This window comes from Aethalodelphis obliquidens, unplaced genomic scaffold (assembly GCF_003676395.1).
Source record: "Aethalodelphis obliquidens isolate GAN/ISIS:26980383/991018 unplaced genomic scaffold, ASM367639v1 scaffold10, whole genome shotgun sequence".
In the NCBI taxonomy this organism is placed as follows: domain Eukaryota; kingdom Metazoa; phylum Chordata; class Mammalia; order Artiodactyla; family Delphinidae; genus Aethalodelphis; species Aethalodelphis obliquidens.
In genome coordinates, this window is record NW_020837954.1 from 24,407,673 (window position 1) to 24,435,088 (window position 27,416).

A 27,416-nucleotide genomic window follows, 5' to 3' on the forward strand; every position below is an offset into this window, starting at 1 on the left:
AGGGATTGAACCCGGGCCCCCTGCATTGGCAGCACGGAGTCTTCACCACTGGACCACCAGGGAAGTCCCCATCGTGTTTACTTTAATATAAAAATTTCATAAAATAGAAATTTAAGCAGAACATCCTAAAGTTTACCATAATTTTATTGTAACAATATCAAAATTACATAAAATTAAGCAGAAAATTGATGAATTCTGTTTCTTCAGATGGTCTTTAAGGATCTCAAAACCCTTGGAGTTTGCTGAAAGAAGAAAATATTCATAAAATTAAACATTTTGGAAACCTAAGTTATTGTACATTTCTTAATATTTAGTTTTAGTTAATTTTAAAATAGGTCAATACATGCATATTGTTCCAAATTCAAAAGGGGACACAGTGAAAAATAAGTCTGTCTCACACTCTATTTCTGCTCTCCAAAAGCAACAGTATATCCTTATAAAGATTGTCTAATCATATACAAGCATGTGTGTGGGGGTAAATGCTTTAAAAACACACAAGTGGTAGAATACAATGAACAATATTCTACCCCTTTTTTTCAATTAGTAATAAACACATATTTATAATTTTTAACTAATCCCTTCCTCTATGGCTTTGAAATTTAATATAAATTAGAAAAGTTCCAAATAACTTTTAAATAGATACACATTTAAGCTATTTGTTTTGCAATTTTATAAAAACTACAATAAAAACAGCTGTACCCAATTTTATGCATAAACCCAAGTATACCTGTAGGATAAATTCCTAGAAATGGAATTGCTGATATATGCAGTTGAGGTCTTAAGAAAAAGTTTTTACCATTTTTTTTTCTGACCAACTCTGTGTGAGAATGGGTGTTTCTCCCCTACATCACCAACATTGTGTTTTTAAATAAAACAACTGTATTTGAGAGCACATGTTGAAACAGGGTTAAACCTTATTTACTTTGGCTACATTTCTGTGGTTAACTCTACAATATGATTTCACAAATATTCTAAGAAAAAAATTCTTTTTAGGAGAAACTAAATAGCAGTAAAACCAAACTATTTCACTATATCATGAAAATTTTTTCTCTCAAAAAAGAAAAAACCAAAAAAAACACATCAACTTATTCGATCCAGCAATGAAAAACTTCTTCAAATTATCACTACTAAATTATAGTTTGGAAATTATGTCAAGGGTTTTCAGCATCTGACTCCACAGATGATAAAGGGACCAACTATTTCAACTCAACAGTGAATGTCAACAGCAAGTCAAGGACTGTTCTAGAAACTTTTAAGAGGGACAGGCACATAAGTGACTAAAACAGTGTGTTAGAACTGTCACAGAAGTCTGTATACAGTGCTCAGAAGCACTGTACTTAGGTTAACAATTCTGCATGGCAATCAGGGAGCAGTACAAGAAATGTAACAAGTGTCTTGTGCTATCATAATAAATCGGTTTATTTCCTATTGTGGTTTATTTGTTTATCTCCCAACTCATTAAAAAAAGAATATTAACTGGTTTGCCAAGATAAATATAATAAAAAGATAAAAGTAAGGAAATCAGGAAATTCAGGTAAGAGAAAAATACAGATCAGAAAAGAAGAGGAAGCCAGAGCCACAGCCAACATTTATGCTAGTAATTCCTCTGCTGCTGTAGAGGTGGGCTGCATGTTTGGCTGTGCTTCCTGGCAGCTAACACAAAGGGAGTCTATTAGTAGATTTACAGTCTCCCCAAGATGAAAATAAACAGTTGCTTGGGACAGACACAGATTTCTCTTGTCCTGAGATCTGTTGAAAGTGCCCACTATTGGTTTTCATAGCAGAATGTTTTAGATGTCTGTGAATTTATACCAAATCTCAGTTCAGTAAAAGTCAATCTAAAGACGGACAAAATAGGGAATTCCCTGGTGGTCCAGTGGTTAGGACTCTGCGCTTTCACTGCCGAGGGCCCGGGTTCAATCCCTGGTTGGGGAACTAAGATCCTACAAGCTGAATGACGTGGCCAAGAAAAAAATTTTAAAAAGGTGGACAAATATGCTCCAGAGGTGACCTAATCCTGGGGTCACAAAATCACTGTCAACAACAGCGAGTGGTTGAGACTGGTAAGAGCGTTGCCTTTACCTAAAGGCATTCCAAGTCAAAAGCAAATTTGTTTGAAGATTCATTGTGGGCTAGGTGAAGTCAAACACATGTTCAGCTTATGGAATAGAGGCTAGAATATCAGTGACCTTTTTTTTTTTTTTTTGCGGTACGTGGGCCTCTCACTGTTGTGGCTTCTCCCGTTGCGGAGCACAGGCTCTGGACGCGCAGGCTCAGCGGCCATGGCTCACGGGCCCAGCCGCTCCGTGGCATGTGGGATCTTCCCGGACCGGGGCACGAACCCGCGTCCCCTGCATTGGCAGGCGGACTCTCAACCACTGTGCCACCAGGGAAGCGCCTCAGTGACTTTTATAAGGGTATCTGTCTGGTTATATTCCAAAAACTAAGCAGTGCCTGGAATACAGTAAGATTCAAATACACGTCAAATGCGTGAATCCAAGAATAAAATTTAGAATATCCCAAAGTGAACGGACTTTAATCCTCCATGAATACTGAGCAGCAAAAATAATGCAGAAATTTTTTTTCAAGAAATATATATAAGAAGCTGTTAATCATGGTTTCAGGGTTAGGAAACGGAGCTACTTTTTCCTTTTCAATTTTATACTTTTAAGCATTATTTGAAAATTTTATCATGTACTTGTGTTTTTATTTAAATAAAGATGTTAATTACAAAAAGTAAAAAGAAGACAATTGGGTTGGGTGTTCAAGATTATATTCTCTGAGAACCTGGAGGTATTTGGTTACTGTTCTTAACTGGAGGTGGGAAACAAAATATAATTAACCAAGAAATCACACGTTAGGATGCCTGAATCTAAGGGAAACTGTTAAAAATGCAGATTTCTGGGCCCTACAACTGGAGAGAGACATTTGATAAGTTTGGGGTGGGATCCTGGAACTTAACATTTTTAACAAGGACCCCAGAGGATTCTGATGCACGTGGTCTACAGGACACCCTCTGAAAATCACTACCTACCAGGTGATTCTTCTTCTTCCCCCAAGACCTCCCCCCAACTCCAACCTCTCACCATCACCACACTCAACCCAGCTCCCCTGCAATTCTTTGCTGCCAATTTAAGGCAGATTACCTAGGTTTTGAGAACCAACCATGTGGACGGCAAGGCTTACCTCTTGGAATAATAACATCATCAGGAGGCTGCCTGTAAAAAAGCTAGCCCACCTCCACAGCCAGCCTGAGATTTCCCTCAGAGAACAGTTCTTGGTCTATTTCACACAAACTGCCATCAAGTACATACAATTCTGTGTCTCCCCGCATGAACGCAGTAAGTTCAGCCTAGAACATTTCCAGTGAGCTACTGTAGACTTTTAAAAACTTCAGCACACCTACAGAACATCTGAATTTTAGCAGTATTACACCAAGAGACAGCTGTTTCTTGCTGTTTCTGAGGGCACACTTACCTATCTTCTACTATCTTACTGGAAGGATAAAAAACTTTGAATGAAAATCCACTTCTTGGAAAAGAGCCCTTTGGAGAGAAAAATGCCCATAAGTGAATACTCAACTTTTAACAAAGAATCCCTATTTTTTAAATCAAACTCCTTGCTCCTAACTTAAAAATAAAGTTACAAGATGTGACTATGAAGTAATGAGACAAATTTTTGTATGCTCTTTATAGAGAAAAAATATTACTATAAAATATCTCCACTTGAAGCAAAAAGTCAAGTTGACTAGAACAGTTATGCTAACAAATGTGACTAGAAATGCTTAGGAGGGGTTCTACTTAGTATAAGGAATAAACAGTACTGGGTGATGCTAAATAAGCATATAAGACACTCGAACATCATGTTCGAGAAGCCTTTCCTGCCCCTCTCCCCAGTAAAAATCTGGGTTTGATGCCCTGCCATTGTGCCCCCAAAACAACTGAGCAGTAGTCACACATACAATTGTCTGTCCATTACTAAACTCTAAAGTTACTGAGCAGACTCTGTCTTTTCAGTCTTTGTGTCCCTGGAACTAGTTCAATGTCTGGCCCATTGCAGGCATTCATTAATGGGAATAAGTATCAAGAAAGGATGAAGCAATGTCAAAACCAAGTTTTAGGCTTGCCCAAAAGGTATAAATAAGGTTAAAAAGATATAATGATGGTGTAGGAACTGGTTGTTTACTCATTTACAGTATGAAAAAGTGGAAAAATTCAGAAATAAAGTGGTTTCAAATAGAGCGTTAACTATACGAGAATGCCCAGAGTTCAATTTAAATAAGGAAATAGCCTCATTGTGACAAGAATATTGAAATGTGAATAAAGATTCTACAAAAATTAGGGCCACAAATTTCAAACAATGAAACCAAATCAGCTGACTGTGCTCATCCTTAGAGCAGTAGTTCCCAACCAGGGACAATTTTTGTCTCCTAGGAGACATTTGGCAAGTATCTAAGGACATTTTTGATAGTTACAACTGGGGGCTGCTACAGGCATCTAGTGGATGGAGGTCAGGGATGCTGCTAAACACCCTGCAATGCACAGGATGGTGCCCCCAAACAAAGAATTATCTGGTCCAAAATGTCAATAGTTCTGTGGTTGCAGAAGCCAGACAAAATAAATGTGTGTGTGAGAAAAGCAGTAAGGGATGATGTTTCTAGAAATGATCTAGATGAAATAAAAAAGTACTAAAGTTTTAAATTCACAAGAATCAAGGAAACATACAGATTAAAAATCACTAGTGAAGGGCTTCCCTGGTGGCGCAGTGGTTGAGAGTCCGCCTGCCGATGCAGGGGACACGGGTTCATGCCCCAGTCCAGGAAGATCCCACATGCCACGGGCTGGGCCCGTGAGCCGTGGCCGCTGAGCCTGCGCATCCGGAGCCTGTACTCCGCAACGGGAGAGGCCACAACAGTGAGAGGCCCACGTACCGCAAAAAAAAAAAAAAAAAAAAATCACTAGTGAAGATATTTGACATAAAAAGCAACATTATGCAGCATTTAGTCCCCAAGTTCAAAAAGTCAATCATACTTTTATAGAAATTCAGAAGCAACTTGAAGATTCTGAAGCAATTTCAAGGTTCTGCATAAAAATGAAATATTAAACTGTGTCCCAGTAGGAATTTCCACATTTATCAGTCTTAGATTTTTGGGACTTGGACAATTTCCAACAACAACAATAACAACAACAACAAAAAATCCTCCTCAAAGGACAAGTACCATTAACATGTTTAAAGGGAACGGAATACATGCTCTGAAAGTAATTTCCAGAAAGGAATTCCAAGGAATCTCAAGGCAAGTTACTTTGAAGGGGAAAATACTCATCTGGATTTATAAGCTTTGGTGCATTTTTAAGAAAAAAGTCACGTTACTTTATAGTCACATACTCTTTTGAAAGTTTAAGAACTTTCTGTTTATACCAAATTAATTCAGTTGTTTCATTTATAGTATAGTTTTACTCCAACAGTAATTGATTAAACATATATTTTAAATTTAAAGAAGTAACAGTCTAATCTTGACAAATTATGACTACATAACGTTAACTACGTTCTTACAGGGTTTATGCAGACGCATTCGGTATTGGTCAAAGTAAAAGGATCGTATTTGTCTGCGATGACAAGTAGGTCAGGCACAGGGTACACTCTCAGAGCATAGTCATACGCCCAATACACCGGGCAGACATAAAGAGGGAGAGGAGTCAGGTGTCCTTGGGATAAGATAGTCTTTACAAACTACAAAAGAATGACACAAAACAAACTTCAGTGCATTTGCAAAAGCTAAAAGAGCAACAAAGAATTTCAAATTAAATAGTAATTACCAAAGTGACTTAGAAAATTTGAGAAACAGTTGGGAAAACTGAATTACAAAACCTTGGGAAAACTGATATAAAATGAAATCAACTACCCTGTATTTTAGGAGAAATTTATGAGTTTTCATTCAACACCATAAAAGCTACTCCCCCAAATAGTCATTTTGGAGCAATTGTATTTTTAGCTGTATAATAAACTAATTTACTAATTTTGTTCATCTAAAAATAATTCCACAGCTTGAGCAATGCCAAGAATATATACTTAGCCTACATACACTTTAAATGTTATAAAATACATACTAAAAATGCTCTGTATGATCTATTTCCATACTTCCAAATGAGGGTACATGTAACCAGTGATTGACAACTGGGAATCTTGAAGCTACAAGATAAACACTACACATCCTCCTGATGTGGGCAAATCATAGGAAATACTTAATAAACATGATAAACATAAACATTTTATTTAAACAAATGTATATATATTGAAGTACAATGTAAGATTTATGAGTTCTAAAGGCAAAACAGGAACCTCCAAAGAAATTTCCTGCTACTTCGGGGCTTTCTTCTGCCCATTAGGGGATACGTCAGTAAGAAAATTGAGAAACACTGATTTAGGAACAAAAATTACCTTACTGACAAAAGTGTGCTGAAATTATTTTGAACTATAAATAAAAACAACAAAAGGGCAAGTGATTAAGTGGCTTAACAAAATTTTATATAAATCCACGTGTAATTAAGACACCTTAATAAAGAAGACACAACTTACATGATTAGGAATATCCAAATTGCTACTGGGAAAACGGACACAGTTTCTGCACATTTTATTCACTAAGTCTTCACGAAAGACAATAATTTCTTGTGTACAATACTGAATTCTGAAATAAAAACAGTAGTTGAATGTGACTTCCTCAGAACAAAATATGAGGTAACTTTAAAGGCAAGATGTTTTATAGTACAAAGCCATTCCCACTTCCCATTGTTCACCACAGAAAAAATGCAACCAGAATCTATTCAACCATTCATTTGACAGTAATTTATTGAGCTCTTAATATGTGTCTGGCGCTATTCTAGGAATGAGAATAAACAACAGATACAATAATTACACAGTATGTTGGAAGATGATTAAGTGTATGGCAAAAAAAAAAAGGCTAACAGGAATCATTTAGGGGAAGGGAAAGTCTAGAAGGCTGGAGTAGTAAATAGGAGTATTGGAACAGGTAGGGCTCATAATGAAGTTTGATCTGAGCACAGACTTGAAGGAGGTGAGAGAGTCAAGCAGACATTCAGGGGAAGAACACTGTAGGCAGAGGGAACAGGCAGAGCAGAGGCCCTGAGATGAAACATGCCTGGCACATTTGAAGAACAAAAGGAGCTGGAGTGGCTGGAATAAATGAGGAGGAGAAGAAAGTCGGAGAGGAAATCACGGAGGAAACTGGGGGCCAGATCATGCAGGCCATGACTACCATTGCAAAGGATATGGGCTGTTACGGAATAACATGAGGGGCCCATGTTTCTGAATCAGTAGGGTGGATGTGACATGCCTTACAGTTTAAAGGATCACTCTGACATTGTTAAGGACAGACTACAGAGGAGCAGGGGTAGAAGCTAGAGAACAATGAGGAGGCTGTTACAGTGATCAAGGCTAAAGAAGATGGTAGAGGGTTGTAGAGGGGGAGGTATAGAGAGGTGGCCAGATTCTGGATATATTTTGAAGTCCTTCTTCAAATTTTTGAAGGACTTCCTAAAAGCTTGCATGTGAGGAAGAATCCCAAAGGTTGGTCTGAACGACTGGAAGGATAAAGGCGTCAGGAACTACGATGAGGAAAGCTATGGAACAGGGTTGGGGACTGACGAGGGAAGAAGATCAGAAGTTCAATCTGAAGTTGTCTATTAGACATCCAAGGGGAGATGATGAGCACGCAGCCAGATACGTAAGTGTGGAATCTGGTAGAAGGTTTGAGCTGGAGATATCAATGTGGGAATTGTCAATACACAGAGGGTAATTAAAGCCCTTGGACTGGAAAGGTCACTGAAGGAGTGAATGTAGGTAGAAAAGAGAGGAGAAACAATGACTGAGGGCATTGCCTCAGTAAGAGCCTATGGTCACAGTGAGTAGCACATACAGTAAATGTGTAATCCTTTCAGTTTTCCATTGTAACTTTTCTTAAAGGATGTGTAATTGGAATATCTATTTTTAAATCTCCCTCCATTATTTAAGCTTCTAAATTCAGTGTTAGTGAATTATTTAAATACAGTTAAAACATTTTTAAAGTTTTGAGAAACCTAAAATAGAAAGACATTTTTTCATTTTTATGCCATAACAATCAAAATTCAGAGACAAATTTTAAGAAACAGGTTAATTTTTTTCCCACTTTTTGTTTTTGTATTTTTTTGGCCACGCCACCTATGGCATGCGAGATCTTAGTTCCCCAACCAGGGATCGCACCCACGCCCCCTGCTGTGGAAGCGCAGAGTCCTAGCCACTGGCCCACCAGGGAATTCCCAAGAAATAGGTTAATTGTTAAATGAAAGGAAAAAACCACAACACAAAAATACTAATATTTACCTGCAAGGATTAGTAGTAAAAACTGAAAATGGTACTCTTTGTCTGAATTCATTAGTGATGCTTTCAGCAAATGGTGGCCTACAAAAACAATTTATGTGATATAGTATACATTTTTAAATTTTACAGAATTTTCTTTACTGTTGCAAATATCTGAATAAAACTTACCTTGGTAAGATGGAACCAAATCCAGGATCCGCTGGACCAGGTACAAACACAAATCGACTACTGTAGCAAAATTCAACATAATTCATTCTAAAAATATTGCACCACTATCCCATAGTCCAAAACCAAATTATTGCCTTTAATTAAATTACAAAGTTTTAAAAATTAAATTTCATGCATTTTAATAAGTGAACTACTAAAAGGCTCCAGACCAATACTGTCCAATAGATCTTTTTGCAATGATAGAAATGTTCTAGACCTGTACTGGCCAATTATTGAGTGCTTGAACTGTGGCCAGAGTGACTGAATTTTATTTTTATTTATTTTATTTTTGGCCACGCCCTGCAGCTTATGGGATTGTTTTAGTTCCCCGACCAGGGATGGAACCCGGTCACTACACCCCACCCCCACTCGCCTGCAGTGAAAGCACTGAGTCCTAACCACTGGACTGCCAGAGAATTCCCTTAAATAGTTTAAATTTAAAGAGATGCACATAGCCAGTGACTATCATATTGAAGAGTGTAGCTCTAGACCTTTAGAGTAATGTCACCAAGAAATTTGGAATATGGTGGAAATTATCACTCATCCTTTTAATACTTTTCATTATAAATCTCTACTAGAGTGTAACATACATTATCATGATAGAAGGTTAATTTTATCTCTTAACTGTACTAATTTTCTCAACTTTTTCTTCCATCCATTTCTTAACTTAGGATTCATTTTTTGTGTTTCTTAAATAACACTTTAAATAAAAAACATAGAAATCATTACCTTTGGTGAATATTTGGGTATTCACATATTATATCTGCCAAAGTCTTTAGGGAATCTAAAATTTTAAAGGGATATTGAATTTAATTTGCATATGATATACATAAATCAAATTTTATTTTATTAGCTAGAACTCTACCTATTTTGAATGAAATTAAAATATTATAGATTATTTCTTATCAATTTAGTTTATACAAATGTAGAAACACTTATTAAACAGATCCTCAATACCTTTCAAAGCTTGAACCTGATTTTTTCCATAGGGTACAGATGAAAAATTGCCACACAGAATAAAGCAGGTTGGAGGTGCTGGTGAATAACCTAAAAATGAAAGAAGAAATGAACATATGGAGTGTAGAAATCATATTAAAATCTTTTAACCATGAGTTTTTAAATAATAAAACCATACTATTTTAAAAATAATACCTTAATAACATTATTATAAAAAATAGTAATAATAGTGCCCATTTACTGAGCAATTATTTTGTGCCAGGCCCTGCAATGGCTTGATTAATCCTCACAACATCCCTGTAAACTGAGAGAGAGATTAAGTAACTTGCCCAAGGTATTAGGCTGCAGCTTAAACCCAGTTCTGTCAAATTCCAAAGCCTAAGCTGTCCTCCACTCTTGTACTATTCTTAGGACAAATTCTCATTTATCATGAATACACAGATAGACACACACACACAGTTATTTTTCAAATGTAAAAATGTAAGTCTTTAAGATGAATTCATTTAAAATATTTCACCACTGAATCAATGTCTTTTACAAACTAGACTACTCAAAAAGATATATATATTTTCTAAGAATTTAGTTTTAAGGCATGAATTATAATTAGAGTTCAAAAAAGAATAGAAAAAATGACACCTACCAGAAAACATGGTGTGAAGTTTTTCCAATACTTCTACTTGGTCCAACCAAACATCAGATATAAACACAAACATGGCATCTTTATTCTCATCCTCTAGTTGTTTTAGTTTTGCAGAAGTCTTCACAGATGTATTAGAAGGCCCTCCAAAAAAATTAATATTTCCATAGTATGCCCTAGGTAATTATAACACAATTATTACCTTCTATCCTATATTCTGTTGGAGATATTTTTCTGATATTCTACAAATTTAGCTTCTGTCTATCTAATGAGGTAATTGTCCCATCAATGTAAATTGGACCATGAAAATGTATTATTTGGGGCTTCCCTGGTGGCGCAGTGGTTGAGAGTCCGCCTGCCGATGCAGGGGACATGGGTTCGTGCCCCGGTCCAGGAAGATCCCACATGCCACAGAGCAGCTGGGTCCATGAGCCATGGCCGCTGAGCCTGCGTGTCCAGAGCCTGTGCTCCGCAACGGGAGAGGCCACAACAGTGAGACGCCCGCGTACCGCAAAAAAACAGAACAAAACAAAACAAAAGTGAGATGGCTTGAGGGCTTGTAGTCTCTGTGGCGTGAGCAGCACTTTCCCCCAGATTATGTACTTCAACAGGAAGAGAAGATGCACAGCAAAAGCTGCCTGCCAGTGGCTCCCAGCCAGCAAATGTGGCCTTGGCACCTGATTTATACAGGCATACTGGGCCTAAAATCTTAATCCTCATACTTCTTCTTGAAATCATCACCATCATCATGGAATCTCAAGATTTAATTCCCCCAGATGCTTACAGGCTCCAGGAAGGTAATACTAAATATCAAAGCAGCGGCCAGCTGAGGCTGACTAGGTGTGAGTGAGGGAGCACACACATAACCCTGCCCAAAGTGGGCAATCACTGCCGTATAGATGTTCCAGGTGAGAATTCATGTACAAAGTATGGCTAGATCTGATTGTTCAAGAGAACTCAGAAATCTAGACCATTATGAGAAATCTCCTAATTTTTAAATATTGCAAACTAATTCAAAATGTGTTTTAACACCTCAAAGGGGAAAAAAGAAATTTCTATAGACTACATTCAACCCACAGGCCACCAGCTTCAACTTCTACACCATTATTCAGCCTCTGCTCAAATACCTTGAGTGACAGGGAACTCACTCCTCTCAGAGAAGGCCCTTTTGGAACCACTCTAATATTATAATGATTTTGCATATATTAAAGAACTATATAATCTGCCTCTTGTAACTTTCACTCAGTAAAATACAAAAATAAGAACTTTCTATTAACATGGGAATTATATTCTTCTAAGTGTTTTCCTATATCTTATCTCAGTTGAACTTCTCATCAATCCTATAGATAAATAAGACCGATAGACTGGAAGTCTTTCCATTAAAGCCAAAGTACAGAGATGCTATTGCAACCAATCTGGAGTCAACCTGAGGTTTTCAGTTTCATATAAAGCCCAGTCTTTAACTCTCATTTTCCATTGCTCATCGCCTTCTGACACAAAGCCTGAGGACTTGTAATAACTGAGATATGATATACTATCTTACATTCATTACTGCCAGTATTATAAAATTCCTATAAAGTCAAACATTTTTATACCTCGTAGTACTAGAGGGTTCAGTGGGTGGAAATCCAAAGGCATTGACATGAAACACCTGATCTTCAAACCAACCTGAAAAAAGATAAGTAACAAATCACTTTCATTTGTCCAATTCTCCTTCTTGTTTGAAAGGACAAAACTATGGAACACAAAGCAGTAACGCTAGGCCATCATCTCATCCCCTGTCGACTAACAACAGAATTTATCAATCCCACTGCGCTACAAAACAGCGTCAGGTTCAGAGACTGTCTCTTTTTTTTTTTTTGGCCACACCATGCGGCTTGCTGGATATTAGTTCCCTGACCAAGGACTGAACCCGGGGCCATGGCAGTGAAAAAGCGAAGTCCTAACCACTGGACCGTCAGGGAGTTCCAGACAGTCTCAGTTCTATAAAACAAAAAATTCATGAAATACTAACAGATTTAGAAATAAAACTTTTCCCTTTTTTTATTTCACAATACATGTTAGAGTACAGACTCATAAGGTACACAGATTTTAAAATGTCTCATTTTATGACTCTATGTACAATCTGTTTTTTCAACTTCATTGAGATATAATTCATATATCATACAACCCTTTAAGAGTGTATACTTCAGTGGTTTTTAGTATATTCACAAGTTGTACAGCCATCACCACTAATTTCAGAATATTTTCATCACTCCACAAACAAACCCCTCTCCCATGAGTCTGAGAGTTATTTAATGTTGTCAAAAGTATGCTCTCATAATCAGTGTTGTCCCGAGTTACATCATGCTAACATATTTTAACCAATGTAGAAAGGGTTTTACGGTAGAATGATGAGGGGGAGAGGGAAAAAAGTATACTGACTTACCCTCTGCTAAGACAAAGCATGACTCTGTGTATAAACCGCTATGGAACTGGTACACAATAATTGAGGAAAATAATTCTACTTCTATGCTTGAGGTGGTGATAAAGTCAACATACATTTTGGGCTCAACAGGACTTCCAAATAATAAATTCAAACACTTCACATTTAAAACTCTGAATAGATCATAGCTTAAAAAACTTTAGGTTTAAATAGCCCCATATCTGCTTCTAAGATCTAATACTGACAGTATAGACCATTCTTAGCACGTTATAAACTTCCTCAGTGATTTGTCTCGATTCTCCAAATAAGCGGGAATTACAGGCTTTTTGTCTCTGGTTAGGATTATGTCTCCAGATTCCTACACCACCGTATGGAAGTTACACTAAGAACCCAAATAGGTAAATGTGAGAATAATATATGATCAATTTCCCCAACTCACATAACACAGATTTAAAAAAATAAAAGTGAAGGATATAGCTTTACTAAGATCCAGTTGTACTGTTCCTGTAGGATCTTCCAGAAAAAATTTTCCCTAAAAAAAATTAAAAGAAGTATGTCCACATTTATGTAAAGATGAATACTATGACAAAAGAATTAAAATACTGACAATTTTGACAACAGAATATAGTAGACAGTACAGTAGATTTTTAAAAAATCAGTAACTCCTAGTCTAGGCTTTTCCATTTACTAGTCTGGTGACCACAAACTAATCAATTAATTGAGACTCGGAGTCCTCATAGGTACCTAGACAATGACCACTGCCAACCAAGAGATGACAGGAGGGATACTCTCTGGCTGCCGTAAGAGGGGCCTCAGAGAGCCAACAACAACTCCCAGGGAGCAGGATATGGTCTGCAGCTTTGATTGTTTGGAAACCCAGTACTCTCTGTTCAACCAGAGGTCACTGGGGGACTAATTTCAGACTATGCAAACTGGTGGCCCGTATAAGACACTCCTTCCTGATGTCTACTCAGGAAACCAAATGCAAAAGGAAAGGTTATTTGGTGACTGAGGCAGCCACTTTCAATGAAGAACACGCTCCCATGCCCTCTGTAAAAATCCTGTATGTAATTGACATTTCATTAATCTGAAGGCTGAAAATAAAAGTTGGATGCTTATCAAGTTCAACTTACCTCTTTTAACTGGGTTATCATTCCAAGAATAATCACATCTCCGATCTTGGTTGTACTGCCCAATAGGGTTTCTACTGTCTTAAGCTAAAGTAAAACAAAATAAATTCTTAAGGACTGAAAATATATTCTTTTAAGGAACTAATCTTTTTACAAGTAAGTAGATTTTGAGTGCACATTTTAGTATTTTACAACTATTTTACGGTAGAAAATCAAATAAAATTTAGAAAATATAATTTTATCCTACAAAAAGCTAAAATATTAACTGATGATGGCTTGGAAGAATTCTGCCTAAAGAAACACCATATCAACACAGGCCCTAACCAATGACTGAAGTTTCATACCATATTATTTTGAATAATAATAAGTATATTTATCTTTAAAATGTAAAAAAAGAATATAAATTTTATTTATTTTATTTGGTCAGTACCTCTTCAGTACCTGAAAATTAGTGGGCTATTTAAAAAGTTATATTCTATTTTTATTTAGTATTTTGAAAGGCTGTCATTATTTACATTTCTCAATCTGATCCTTATTTTTTATCAGAAAGTTAAAGGTAGTAATAATTGGGGCATTATTTTTAAAAAATCCTTTCTGACCCTTTTCTATACATATAATCCTAAGTATATGTTAATACACACATATATAATTTATAAACACATAGCCATACAGTTTGTTTTATTGCAAAGATGAAATCATATTATTTGTATTATTCCTCAACTTAACTTTTTAAGTTTAATATATCTTAAACATTGTTCCATTTAACTATATATAGATACACTTCATTCTTTTTAATGGGTAGAGATATCGATAGTATATATACAACAATTTACCAAACAACTTAAAGGACATGATCACATCATCCCATAATAATCACTGTTAACATATGATATTGAAGTTCCTCTTTAAAAACATGAACCTCAAGCAACACAGGAATACAATGTTCATTTTAAACAGTTTTAAAAAATGAAATACTTAGGGATAAATCTGAAGAAAAGATATATAAGACATGTATTCTAAAAACTGGCTTAGGTAAAGCTTTCTTAGAAACAATACCAAAAATATGAGCCATAAAAGAAAAATTGATAAGTTGGACTTTAACAAAATTAAGAACTTACGTACTTCAAAAAGACTGTTAAGAGAATAAAAAGACAACTTACAGACTGGGAAAAATATTGCAATTTGCAATCAATCAATTAAAGCAACACAGGAGTAAAAGCTGTAACAAAGTATTCATGAGGACACCATATTTGCAGTTTGCAAAGGAAGAATGCCATATAGGGACTATAGATGGTGGATTAAATAGATAATATACCAGCAGGGATACAGAATTAAACAGCTTGGCAAGATAACAAGAACAATAAATTATTTAGCTAAGCCCTAAAGTTACTTTGGCAAAGAGGAGAGGTGAAATAATGCTCTGGGTTGTGGGTATCTGAGTTGCCATAGGAAACCTAATATATTCAAGAAAACACATCGACAGTCATTTGTAGAGAAATATAAATAATGTCAATTTCCAAAACTTAATACAATTTTTTTCTCCAACAAAAGTTAAAAGCAGAAACTATCAAACTCTATAAATGTTTTCTCCTTATGGTGCTGCCATCAAACATTAATTTAAGCATTATCTAGTATTATCATTTTAGTGTCTATCAGACTGCTCATCACCATGAATTCTGGTCTAACATGGTAGAGGACTGAATGAACCTTAGCAGAGGCTGGGCCTCTTCAGAAGCTATTTAGAACACCACAGCAGGGCTCTGTGTGCTGGAGGGGGAAAAAAGTCACAGATGGACTGACGGTGACCAGGTGTGTTGCTGGAACAAAAGTGATGGTGCTGTTTGGTAACCACTTTCTTAAGTATTACAGTGGAAAGAGCACACACAGCAGAAAACATTCTTCCTCTCCCCAGACAACCCTGTGACCTGTCTGTGCTCTCTCATGCATTCTATAAATGTGGTTTCCTTAGTGCCTTCAGTAAAATTTTCACTCCAACTGATATAGCATGTCTGAGCTGAACAAGTGTATGGGGGTCACTAGAGGGCTGGGCTGGGCAAGGAGCAGGATTTCAGAGTATGAGTGAGGGCAGGAAGGGTAGTGCTGAGGGTTGGTCTGAAAGCCAGTGTATCATCCAGCAAATGGACCAGGAGGACGAGGGTTCTGTCTTGGTGGCCAGAGACCCAGCACACAGGACATGGACTTTACCAACAGTGGGCATGCACAGGTCAGTTAGCTAGCTAAACTGTTATCAGTGGTTAATTTTCATGCAAACTTCAATAAATTAGAATTAAGCAATAAATATTAAACTTGTATACATACACCCCCTAAATAACTAGGATAACGTTCTAACCTGGAATTTGCTTCCGCTTTCATCAGGGTGAGAACCTATCACTGGAGGAGTAAATAATTCATGTCTGTGGGTCCTCTAGAAAAAAGAAAGATTCACATGAATTACTGAGGCAAACATTTAAAACTAAGATTCATTAAAATAGTGCCCTGACAAAGCACTGTCCTTAAACTAACGTTACTATTATTTATTCTCAACAAATTTGAAAATCTACATAGTTTAATGTACAAATAGCTAGAAATGTAATTTGCTTAAAAAATCATTTTAAGACTTTTTTTTAAAAAAAGGTCTATTGTGTACCTGGCAGTAGTGCACTCTGGGCTGAGGATATGAAGACAACAAACCAAGGTGTCAACCTCAGAGCACAGGGGTCAGTGAGAAGGAAGTGTCAACAGGTCACAATACAACAAAGGACCCTGAGCAGAAGGGGCCATTTAACGAGATCCTAAACGATAAAAAAGACTTCGCTAGTAAGAAACAAAAGGAGGCTGAGACAAGACATTTCAGGCAGAGGAAGGGATGTGTCACAAGAAAGAGTTATTAAGAGTAAAGGAGGGGCTTCCCTGGTGGCGCAGTGGTTGAGAATCTGCCTGCCAATGCAGGGGACACGGGTTCGAGCCCTGGTCTGGGAAGATCCCACGTGCTGCGGAGCAACTGGGCCCGTGAGCCACAATTACTGAGCCTGTGCGTCTGGAGCCTGTGCTCCGCAACAAGAGAGGCCACGATAGGGAGAGGCCCGCGCACCGCGATGAAGAGTGGCCCCCGCTTGCCACAACTAGAGAAAGCGCTTGCACAGAAACCAAGACCCAACACAGCCATAAATAAATAATTTAAAAAAAAAAAAGAGTAAAGGAGTATTCAGGAAGTGATGTGAAGCTTAGGTCAGGTGGATCATGTAGTGCACAAGGCAGCACATGCGACAATGCAAGAGATGGGTTGGAGCCTCTCTTTGGGAAAATGTCCCTCCCCCACTGTGGTCCACATAGTTTAGGTAGGGTTGGTGCCCTTCCCCCTCCAGACAGACCACCAAGGCCTAGCAAATCTAAGCACTCCACCCCCTTGGCCAATGATTGTTTCAGGGTTGAGCAAGTGCCTGAAGCCTGGCCAATAGGAGACAGCTGCTAGAACTATTGGAAAAGAACTCTCTAAGAGTTTCCAAGGCTACGAGTAGGTGGCCATCTCGGTCACCTTATAGGGAGAACTTGTTTGAAAGTAAGATCAATTTTTTAAAATTGCTGGGAGATGGAAAGAGGTAGATGCCTCATGACATTGTGCAAGCACCTTGATCCAGCCATGCTTGACACAGCTGGACCTCCAGACTTCTCCACAAGCCAAGAAGTTCCTTTTTCTGTTTTAGCCGTTTGAGTTTTTGTAAACTCTAATAAGAGTCCCAACAATACAGACTTTGTATGCCAAACCAAGAAGTCTGTCTTATAGACAATGGAAAACAACAATTTTGAAGTAGGATGATAAAATCAGATTTGCTTTCAGGAAGATAATTGCAATAAAAATATGCATGGACTAAAATTCAACCCTTTTAATGAGGCTCGGGAGGGTTTAGTGATACCCCCAAATAATATCATAGGCTTTAACACCTAATTTTTAAAAAGAAAGTGGTATTTACTGAGCATCTTCTCTGTGAAAAGCACTACGCCAAAGGTGGCAGAGGAAATAAACAAGGAGTGTGCAGTCTGACAACAGGGACACACACCCCAAATGCAAGGCAGGGCCAACCCTAGTAAGTGTGGCAGGAGACCCACTGAGTAGTCAGTGGGTTGAAAGCAGGAAGAGGACTTCCCTGGTGGTCCAGTGGGTAAAACTCCACGCTCCCAATGCAGGGGGGCCCGGGTTCGATCACTGGTTGGGGAACTAGATCCCATATGCACGCCACAACTAAGAAGTCCACATGCCACAATGAAGATCCCGTGTGCCGCAACTAAGACCCGATGCAACCAAAATAAATAAATAAATAATTTAATTAATTAATTTAAAAAATTTAGAAAGCAGGAAGAGACTGCATCCAACTGTAGATCAGGAAGGGCTTCAGAAAAGAGGAGGAATCTGAGAAGGCCCTTCCAGAATTAGGAGGGTTTCAAGAGCAGAGATAAGAGGGAAGAGCATCAAGAGAGTGAATAGTATAAGCAAAGTCACAGAAGAAGTGGAAGAAACAGACACAATATTTCCATGTTTCAGTTTTGGCTCCTCTACTTTTCAGAGGGAAAAGTAGATTAGGCCAAAAACGTGTGACAGGAAGATTTGTATTTTTAAAAAATATTTATTTATTTGGCTGCTCTGGGTCTTAGTTGTGGCATGCAGGATCTTTAGTTGTGGCATCCATGATCTTTTAGTTGTGGCATGCAAACTCTTAGTTGCAGCATGTGGGATCTAGTTCCCTGACCAGGGATCAAACCCAGGGCCCCTGCATTTGGAGCGTGGAGTCTTAGCCACTGGACCACCAGGGAAGTCCCAGAAGATCTGTATTTAATACAGTAAGTGGTAAACTTCCTTGAAAGACTTGTGAGCAAAATCATGGCGTGATCAGCGCTAAACTTCTGGAAGATTAACCTGGCAACATTATGTAGGCGATGGAGGCAGAAGAGAAAAGACATCCTCAGTGCTCATTCTCCTCAAGCTTTGTTCAGTGCTTACTCCTGCTGACCACCCTGTCCTCATTGAAACCTCCCTGTGCTTCTGCTATATACCACCACCCTGGCCTAGCCCCCAAACTCTATCATTCCCTTTTCCATCATCTCTCAGGGGCTCATCCCTGCAGTCCCATCTATTACTCTAGGCAGATGCCTCCTAAATCTCTCTCTACCCAGATCTCTTTCTTTAGCTCCAGATGTACATCTCACCTGATATCCTACTGGCAACCTTAATTCAAATGTTTGAAACAGAACCTGCCATCGTCTTCCCCATTCTCTTTTTCCTATTTGTTTATATATTACCTAATTACCGTTATTCTACCCGTCCACTCTCTCAGGCTCAAAACCCTAATCATCTTTCAGTCTTCACTCTCTCCCTTCTCTTTCATGTCCAATCAGTCACCATGAGCTATGGCTTCCACTGCCAGGACTGTCCCCTCTTTCTGCTCCCCTTACCTTCCTTCATTCGGGCTATCATTTATTCTAGGACTAATACCACAGACTCCTGTAAGTCTTCTCTCATACTCCAATTCTTCCCAAAATCAGCTGAGAGAGAAAGTCCTCAGGGAACTGCTGTAAGTGAGTTGCTCTGGTATTTTAAGGCTCCTTGTACCAAGAGAACAGAGTCCAACTCCGAAGAGTGGCATCCAAGGCAATCCCATGACTTAGTTGCCACTTGACTTTCCAAACTTATCCTATGCTACTCCTCTTCACAAGCCTTCCTCTCCACACAAAGAAGGCTGATTGCTCATCATTTCCTGCATGGAGTCCACTTTTTCCTCTTGCTCTTTGTTCACACTGTTCACCACCTTCTCCCCATTTCCACAAGATCAGAGCAATCAAGGCCCATGTCAAATACCAACATTTCCTTGAAGCCTTCTCTGATTTTTCTATAGGAAGCATTCTCTTTGTATTACATTTCTTCCATAGCATGTATAAAATTCTACTTCATATTTTATTTATGCAGATGTCTTTAACTTCATAGACTATAAGTTGCTTGAAAGTAGTATAGTACAGGAGGCAAAGGTTGGGCTCCAGAGTCAGACTGACTGGATACAAATCCTGTCCCTACTTACTAGATGTAACCTCTGGGCTAGTGACTAAACTTCTCCAGGTCTCAGTTTTCCCCATCTGTAAAATGGGAATAACAGCATTTATACATACATTGATGTTATGATGATCAAATGAGGTAATGTCTGTAAAGTGATAAACAATGCCTGGCCTATCAAAAGCATTTTAAAAATGTTAGCTACTATTTTTATCATCATCATGATTGTTAAAGTACAGAAGTCCATCCTTGAATTATCCCTGAGTCTTACCTAAGCTGAAACAGTCTCTTTTTCCCCCTCCGACTTACCTGGTGCAAAATTGTGTATCGTTCACGAAACAGCTCTGCTTTATCTCTTGCTGTTCCAAATAAATTTGGTGCAGGGTGGTTGGTCATAAATAAACTAGGAAAAAAGGAATGCCTATTTATGACTATCATAATACACAAAGGTAGATGAAAAATGAAACAGGAGACTATATACCTTCCAAAAAAAAATGTACATTTGAAATTAGCTTAACATCAATAGATGGCATACTTACGGAAGAAATTTTTTTCTTTCTGAATTGTACACAAGGCGTGGGATATCAAATGCTCCTATGATATTGAAAATATGTTCTCTGAAAAACAACCCACAAAAACAGACCTAATTTACTAAAATATAAGTATTCCAAGTGAACATGAAAACTTGCATTATAACCTTATGTCATATACACATACTTTTCACAGATCATGTACACAATTTCTTGTAGTGTCAAAAATAATATGGGGGTAAAGTTTTTAGCCTGTGCATTTTCCTCTCAGAGATGAGAAAGCACTGCCACTACTCTCAAGCTAACAAAAAATTTAATCAACTTCTAATTAAGAATGTTGTCTGTTGAAAAAGAACATTTACATATAAAATAGTCACATCTTAAAGAAATTTCTCCTAATATGTACTATTTTTATAAGCTACAATATTATTAAAAGGTATTATTCATTAGAAGGTTTAATACCTTTTAATATTAATTATTAAAAGGTATTAAACAATTTTTTAATCCAAAATATCATGCAAAAGTGACCCAGGAAAAGATGTAAAACAGAAGAAGAACCCCCCAAATTCTGCCCATATCCTTGACACCTATAGTGTTAGAGAAGGATAATTCGTAAAATAATTTACCTTCAGATACTTTTAATATCATAATCATGTTTGAATGAGGTTAAAAAAAATTCATAGCACTATTGCATAAATATTACAACCTAAAGAATCTTCCCTAAAATTATATCTATTTCCCAAAATGAAAACAGACAAAAAAATGTCATGCTAGTCTGTTGGTAGCACCTAGTACAGAGTAGCAGAGAACCAGTGAACTTGAAGTAAGCCTGCTTCTAGACACAGCTCCATGATTTTCTAATGGGTCAATCTTGGAAAGTTATTTAACTTACCATGCTACTTATTCATCTATAAAAATGAGAGCCTCTCCCTTGTGCTATGATATAATGCCTTTCTGACAATTGGAGTTGCAAAGATCAATTACCATTCAGTCCCTACTCAACCTCTATATTGGCTGACTGTAGCATATGAATAGCTTGACAGAAACAACAGGTAACTTTAATGCCTATTTTAGGATTATAATCCTTACACTTTGAAATAATCGTTTTGAATTTCTATTGATGGCTTTAGGAGCAAGTACTCCAGTATCTTAAACAATGAGTTGGCAAGGATAAAATTTAAATACCTCAATTTCTCTATTTTTTAGCAGCTCTAATAAGTTCTGACCGGAAAAAGATTAAAACTACTAACCAAGATGAGTAATGACTCCTTTCAATTATCTCCATTGCCCCAAATAGGAAAAAACTGTCAAAGTTAAGACTATCTCTATCCATTTTCCCAGATGTTTTCCTTTCAGTTAAACCCTGTGAATTTGGAAAGAAGTATCATATTCAAAGGAGGAAAGGAAAGAGGTTTATCTCAGGGAGATAAAACCCAGAAAAATTACTGCAACATAAATTCCTAAGCTCTAACAGCATGAGACAGGGTAAAAAGTCCTAAAGCTGAGGTTCTACCCTCCTTTGCCATTCACCATGTGACCCAAGTTAAGTCACTGAACTTTCAGGACTTAGCACTTTCCTAAGAAAAAAAGTAAATTATACCTCTGAATCATCAGTTCAATCCACCTGCAGCATATAGAATAGTAAATCAAATCAGTTGGGTAAGTGGCAAAAGTTTGTCATGGTACAAGCAACACCGAAATCTCAAATTCTAGGATAAAAATAGTAAAGATGAGTCATTTAATATTGAGGTTTATAATGTAAGCTATCACTTAAAAAAAAAAAAACTAAGAAATAACCACTGTAGAAAGGTGACCACTGAGTATTTCCCCAAGAAAATAATTTAAAATAACCACTCAACAACACTTCCAACATGGGGAAAAGGTGAATTTTTCCACATACACAGTTTCATCTACTGACTGACTGCACTCCTGGACTGCTGCTTCCACTACGGACCGTTCAATCATGTTTGATGACACTGAAAAGAGAAGTTCAAAGTTAAATTTTAAAAACAGGCATAAAAATTAGTTCTTTCCACACACAGCTTTTTTCCTGAAAATAATCTGCAAACACTAACCCCAAGATGCTCATTACATAGATTTTAGGAGGGAAAAAGTGTTAGCACAAAAGCCGTATTTCAAATACCTTAATATTCCACACTCAGATACACTTACAACACCTTAATACACAGTCAAATGCCTTAATTTTCTAAATATTGTTAAATAATATACATTCAGGTATACAAATGCTTCTGTAAGCTCCTAGGTTTAATATGGTTACATTAGTATAACTTTGCATCACAACTGCTATGTTTCAGTAGGTATGAGAGTAACAGTAATAACAATAACAGCCACCACTCATTAAGCCCTTAGTAAACGTGTGGCACCATGCTCAGTAGTTCACAAGCATTATTAGATAGATGTCCTATAAGACTGCTGTTCATAAGCCATGTCTTACAGATGGGGAAAGTGCAGCTCCAAGAGGTCAAATAACCAGATCACCAACATAACTGGAAGGAGTAGAGAGCAGGACAAACCCGAGCCTGATTCCAGACTGGGTGCCTTTAACCACTGTGGTATGTTCTCAGGCAAAATACCACGTACCATCTTAAATTAATGTACACTGATTTTCTAAATGTAATCATTTTCTAAATTTCCGACTGTAAGGAAATTTTTAAAGCAAAGGTATATTTAAAATTCTGCCTTTAGAAACAACGTATCAGAGCAAGCCACACCCACTTCTCTCCTTCAGTGCTCTAGAAACTGGACATTTTTTTCTAGAAGAGCACTTCTCTTTTGTAGGTCCATGCTTATGGTAAAAGGCTAAGTATTTAACAAAAAGATCCCTTAAGAAAGGCTGAAGCAGGAAGGGAAAGTTATTCTTGCTTACTTTTTTTTCCCCCTCAAACATTTAAGAGTACCTAACTTAAGTAAGACAAAGTAATAGGCAGAGAGAAAAAAGTGACCATAAAGGAATCAGAGGGGAATTCACAAAGGGGAAGAACTGTAAAAGAGTCTCTGGGAATGCCCCAAGGTTCCAACAGAACTAGAGGTTACTCCTTGGCAAGAAGTGCTACCAAGGGTATGTCTCATACCACCGGGACGTTCAATACTGAATCCTCAACTTCAAATTAAATCTATAAATCTAACTGAGGATGTAGAACTATATGAACAATTTAAGAGCTGTCAGAAAATGTTACTTACAGGGCTGCTTTTCAACTGCATCAATGATCTTTTCCAGTGCATCTTCAAGCTCTACTTCGTTGATAGACTGAAGAGCTTCTGTGAGGTACTTAATAGCTTCACTGATAAGAGAGATTGGTAATTAAGGCTAAAAGTTTTATGCCAAAATCTAGCAAACACTCATCAATCTAGCATTGAAATTAAGATCCACTCACTCCTCCCTGCAAGCAGTACTCTCCTTTCCTGTGCTTTCTGAACAAATTCTTCCTCCTATCCCCTGCCAACGTAATTGTTCTTAAAGCCCCAAATCACATCCTTCTTCTAGGAAGCCTTCCTAGACCAGCTCTACCTGCTGCAATCTCCCCTTCCTTCTGAAATTGTTTAAAAAATCTCACTTATAGATACCTTAGATCTGCTGTATCACATTAGCCTTGTACTATTTATTACCTGACATTAATAAACTCAGTCTGCTTCAATGTTCTGAACATAACAGACACTTAAATACATATTTATTAATTTGATAATGCATTTGCTTAAGTTCCAGTAACTTCATCAGTTTTCAACTGTAAAATAAGAAAAAAATTAGGCTAGAAAAAACTTTGACATTCGAATATAGTCATAGAAGTAATAACACTCACTAAAATCACATGAATCCCTCTCACCCCTCAAAAATCAATAAAGCTGAAAATTTTTTTAAAAATCACACGAATTCCTGATTTAAATACCAATAATACTCAGAATGAACACTGTCTACTTAAACAATTTGCTAATTCCATGCCATTCTTTATTTTTAGACCACAGCTTTACACTTTGCATCAATATTATTGTTATAGTCATCGCACTAACTCTTCTATATCTTGGGTTGCTTATTGTTTCATGTGTGGGTGTCACATTCCTCCAATTTATTATAGATGATGCTCCTTGAGAAGGGGAACTGTGTCATCCTTTGGCAGAGTGCTAAGCACACTGAAGGTGGTCCACAAATACTTGGTGACTGAGTCCCTAAAATCACACACATATTAGGTGAATCTTGGGAGAGCTCTTAGCATAGACCAAAGTCATACAGGATCTGGCTCCCACCAAATCTCACTAGCCTCACCCAGTGTCTCTGGCTTTCCTGGTGCTCTCCTGTCTCAGGGTCTTTATATGGTCATTTCCCCCACACTCTTCACCTAGTCAAGTCCTGCTTATCCTTTAACATTCAACTCAAACCATTCTTTTTTTTTTCAACCATTCTTTAAGGAAGCCTTCTTTGACTCTAGAACTGTTTATACACCTGGTTATACGCTATCATAGCACTTCCTTCCTCAGATCCTTTTCATAATTGAAATTAAATTATTGTGAATTATTTAATATCCATGGTAGACAGACTTCTAAGATGACCCCTAATAATCCACACCTCCTGGTATTCACATCCTTGTGCAATCGCCTCCCCTTGAGTGTGCGTTGGACCTAGTGACTTGCTTCTAACAATAGAATATAGCAAAAGCGATGGAATATTTTACTATATTGTAGTTTTAAAAATAAAAATTTTGAAGTGGCAAGATGTCACTTTCTTGCTTAGGTTACAAAAGACTGTGACTTCCATTTACTAGCAGACTCTCTTGCTAGCTTTGATGAAGTAAGCTGCCATGCTGGGCAGGCCCAACAGCCAGCAAGGACTGAAGCCCTCAGTCCAACAATCTTGGATGAACTGAATCCTGCCAATCACTGAATGAACTTGGAAGCAAATCCTGCCCAACTGACTCTGAGATGACCCCATCCGGACTGCAGCCTTGCGAGACACCCTGAAGCTAAGGACCCAGCTAAGCCTACCTGAATTCCTGACCCACAGAAAATGTGAGAATATAAGTGCCTGCTGTTTTAAACTTCTAAGCTTGGGGGTAATTCTTTATGCAGCAATAAATATTAATACACTATCTGTCCCCCAACCTCCACATTGTCTTACCCTCTTCTACTCCCTTGCCCCAGCAGTACTTTGCAGCTAACAGATTTCAGTGTATTTCTGACTGAATTAATGAATGACAGCTCAAAATTAGGTCAAATTCTAAGTGAAAATAAAGAAAAATGAACTGATCAATTGGTCGTATTTTCAAAATGTGGGGAATCAACTGAACAAAATTTATTACTCTCTCCTAGAGCTTATTCACGCTTGCACTTGTTCACCACTAACCCAAAAGTAAGGAAAAAAGTCCCATGAAGCTTATTACAAAAACAAACAAAAAAACCTCTACACACACAAGAGCAATCAAAACATGGTACAGAGAAGTGTATCCCGTCCAGCAGGTATTTACATATGTAAATACTGTATTCTTTATATATTAAAAAAGCAGATTTAATGAGAAAAATCTTGGAAAGGATCATTCTACAAGTCGCAGAAAACACGGATATGGCCAGAGAAGCACAGAAGTTCTAAAGGAAATCTAAACAAACAAACAAACCAAAAAAAACCCAGACGACTTAAGAACATGCTTTAAATTACCCACTTCTTAACTCTCCAGGAATTCTCTCTCGGGAATAATACGTGATCCAAAATTGGGAAGGCTAGCAAGGCCCACAGGTTGTACAACATAACCTGACAGCTACCGACATGCAATGGGCTTTCCCAGGTCTCTCGTTCGCTGTCTACGTAACCACGTGAGCAGCGCTGTTAGGATTCCCAATTAGCGGAGGCAGAGACTAAGCTGGCTGAGGGGCGCCCAAACACAGTGCCAATACACCGCTGCTGCGACACCGACAGCCGCCTCTGCGGCTGTCTGGTACGTGCAGGAGGAGACCCTCATCCCTTCCGGGAGAAACTTTTCGACTCCACGCGAATGTCGAGGAACTTAAGAAGGCATCGCCAGGTCCCCCTTGCTTCTTAGAACTCTTTCAAGGGCCGGCGGCCCGACCCTCCCCTCCTGTCCCGCTCGGTGCCCAGCCGACTCACCCCCGGAGCAGCAAGCCGCGCAGCTTGAAGGCAGAGAGCGCCCTACTCCGCAGCCGCTCCGGCGCCATGTTCGCTTTTTGGCGCCACGGCTGCGGCCCCGCCCCGTCCCTGTCCTGGTCCCGCCCCAGACGCGCCGGTTCTCCCTGCCACTGCTCCTCCTCCCTCAGTGCGCGGAGATTTCGGTGTCGCACGCCTGGAAAGCTGCAGTTCCGCACCCACTAGGCTGCAGAAGAAGATGACCCTGCACTGCTCTGTTGCTCGGAGACTGAAGAGCGAGGGCGTCTTTCCCTGGTGTCTGGTTGGGAATGTGCTTCCCTATCTCAAATGCTTCGTTGAGCCACTTAGTACTCCCATCGCTACCCTCCACCTTCCGTGACTCCGGTCGGGCTTCTCCCGGACCCCGGGGCCCTTATGCTTTGTGTCACCACAGGGTTTTCCCCGACCTTCACTCGAAGCTGCTACACATCACCATCATTCTCACCCACCCCGCTTTTTATTTAAGTTGCGGGCTTCCTATGCACCATGTACTATCACAAGCGTTTTAACGTATTAATTGACGTATTGCTCCTAAAGCCTAATGAGTTGTGTGCTGTTTTTTCAACATCCTCATTTTACAGATTAGGAGAGTAAGACACAAAGATGGTAGATGGCTCACTCAAGATGAAACGTTCTGTAAATAAGTGAGGGAGCCAGGATTTGAACTCGGTCTGATTGCAGCAAGTGAGCTGTTAATGTGCCAGCTTCAAAACGGTTGCTTCAGTGAGTTAAATAAAACCGTGGAGTGCTTATAAGTGAACGCTCCGTCTCATAAAACGTGAGGATGGTTTCCAAGAACTGATACACGGTGACCTCCAGGGTATCCGGATAACAACAACAACAAAAAGCAAAATATGGTAAAGGAGGGAACATAAGAATATATATACATATTTGTTTACTTGAATTTGTATTTTAAAAAACCTCTTAAAGGTAACACTGGACACACCAAAAAATGATTAACCTTTACGGCTG

General features: G+C 38.3%; 1 protein-coding gene across 3 annotated transcripts; it reads right to left on the minus strand.

The window, feature by feature from the left end:
* Window positions 1-123: 123 nt before the first annotated feature.
* Window positions 124-26,531, minus strand: POLE2 (DNA polymerase epsilon 2, accessory subunit). Of its 3 annotated transcripts, XM_027111163.1 has the most exons (19): window positions 26,409-26,531; window positions 23,501-23,601; window positions 22,200-22,275; window positions 20,309-20,386; window positions 20,079-20,172; window positions 16,080-16,154; window positions 13,733-13,816; window positions 13,075-13,131; window positions 12,603-12,651; window positions 11,770-11,842; window positions 10,178-10,350; window positions 9,538-9,627; window positions 9,310-9,364; window positions 8,542-8,601; window positions 8,377-8,454; window positions 6,577-6,685; window positions 5,554-5,730; window positions 3,478-3,545; window positions 124-242 (listed from the first exon to the last, which is right to left on the minus strand). In XM_027111163.1, the coding sequence occupies exons 1-19, from the start codon at window positions 26,474-26,476 to the stop codon at window positions 224-226; spliced, it is 1,584 nt and encodes a 527-aa protein (XP_026966964.1). In that variant the 5' UTR covers window positions 26,477-26,531; the 3' UTR covers window positions 124-223. The 3 variants fall into 3 exon arrangements, with proteins under 3 accessions (XP_026966964.1, XP_026966965.1, XP_026966966.1); XM_027111164.1 differs by lacking the exon at window positions 3,478-3,545; XM_027111165.1 differs by lacking the exons at window positions 22,200-22,275; window positions 23,501-23,601; window positions 26,409-26,531 and adding an exon at window positions 21,900-22,008.
* Window positions 26,532-27,416: the final 885 nt, after the last annotated feature.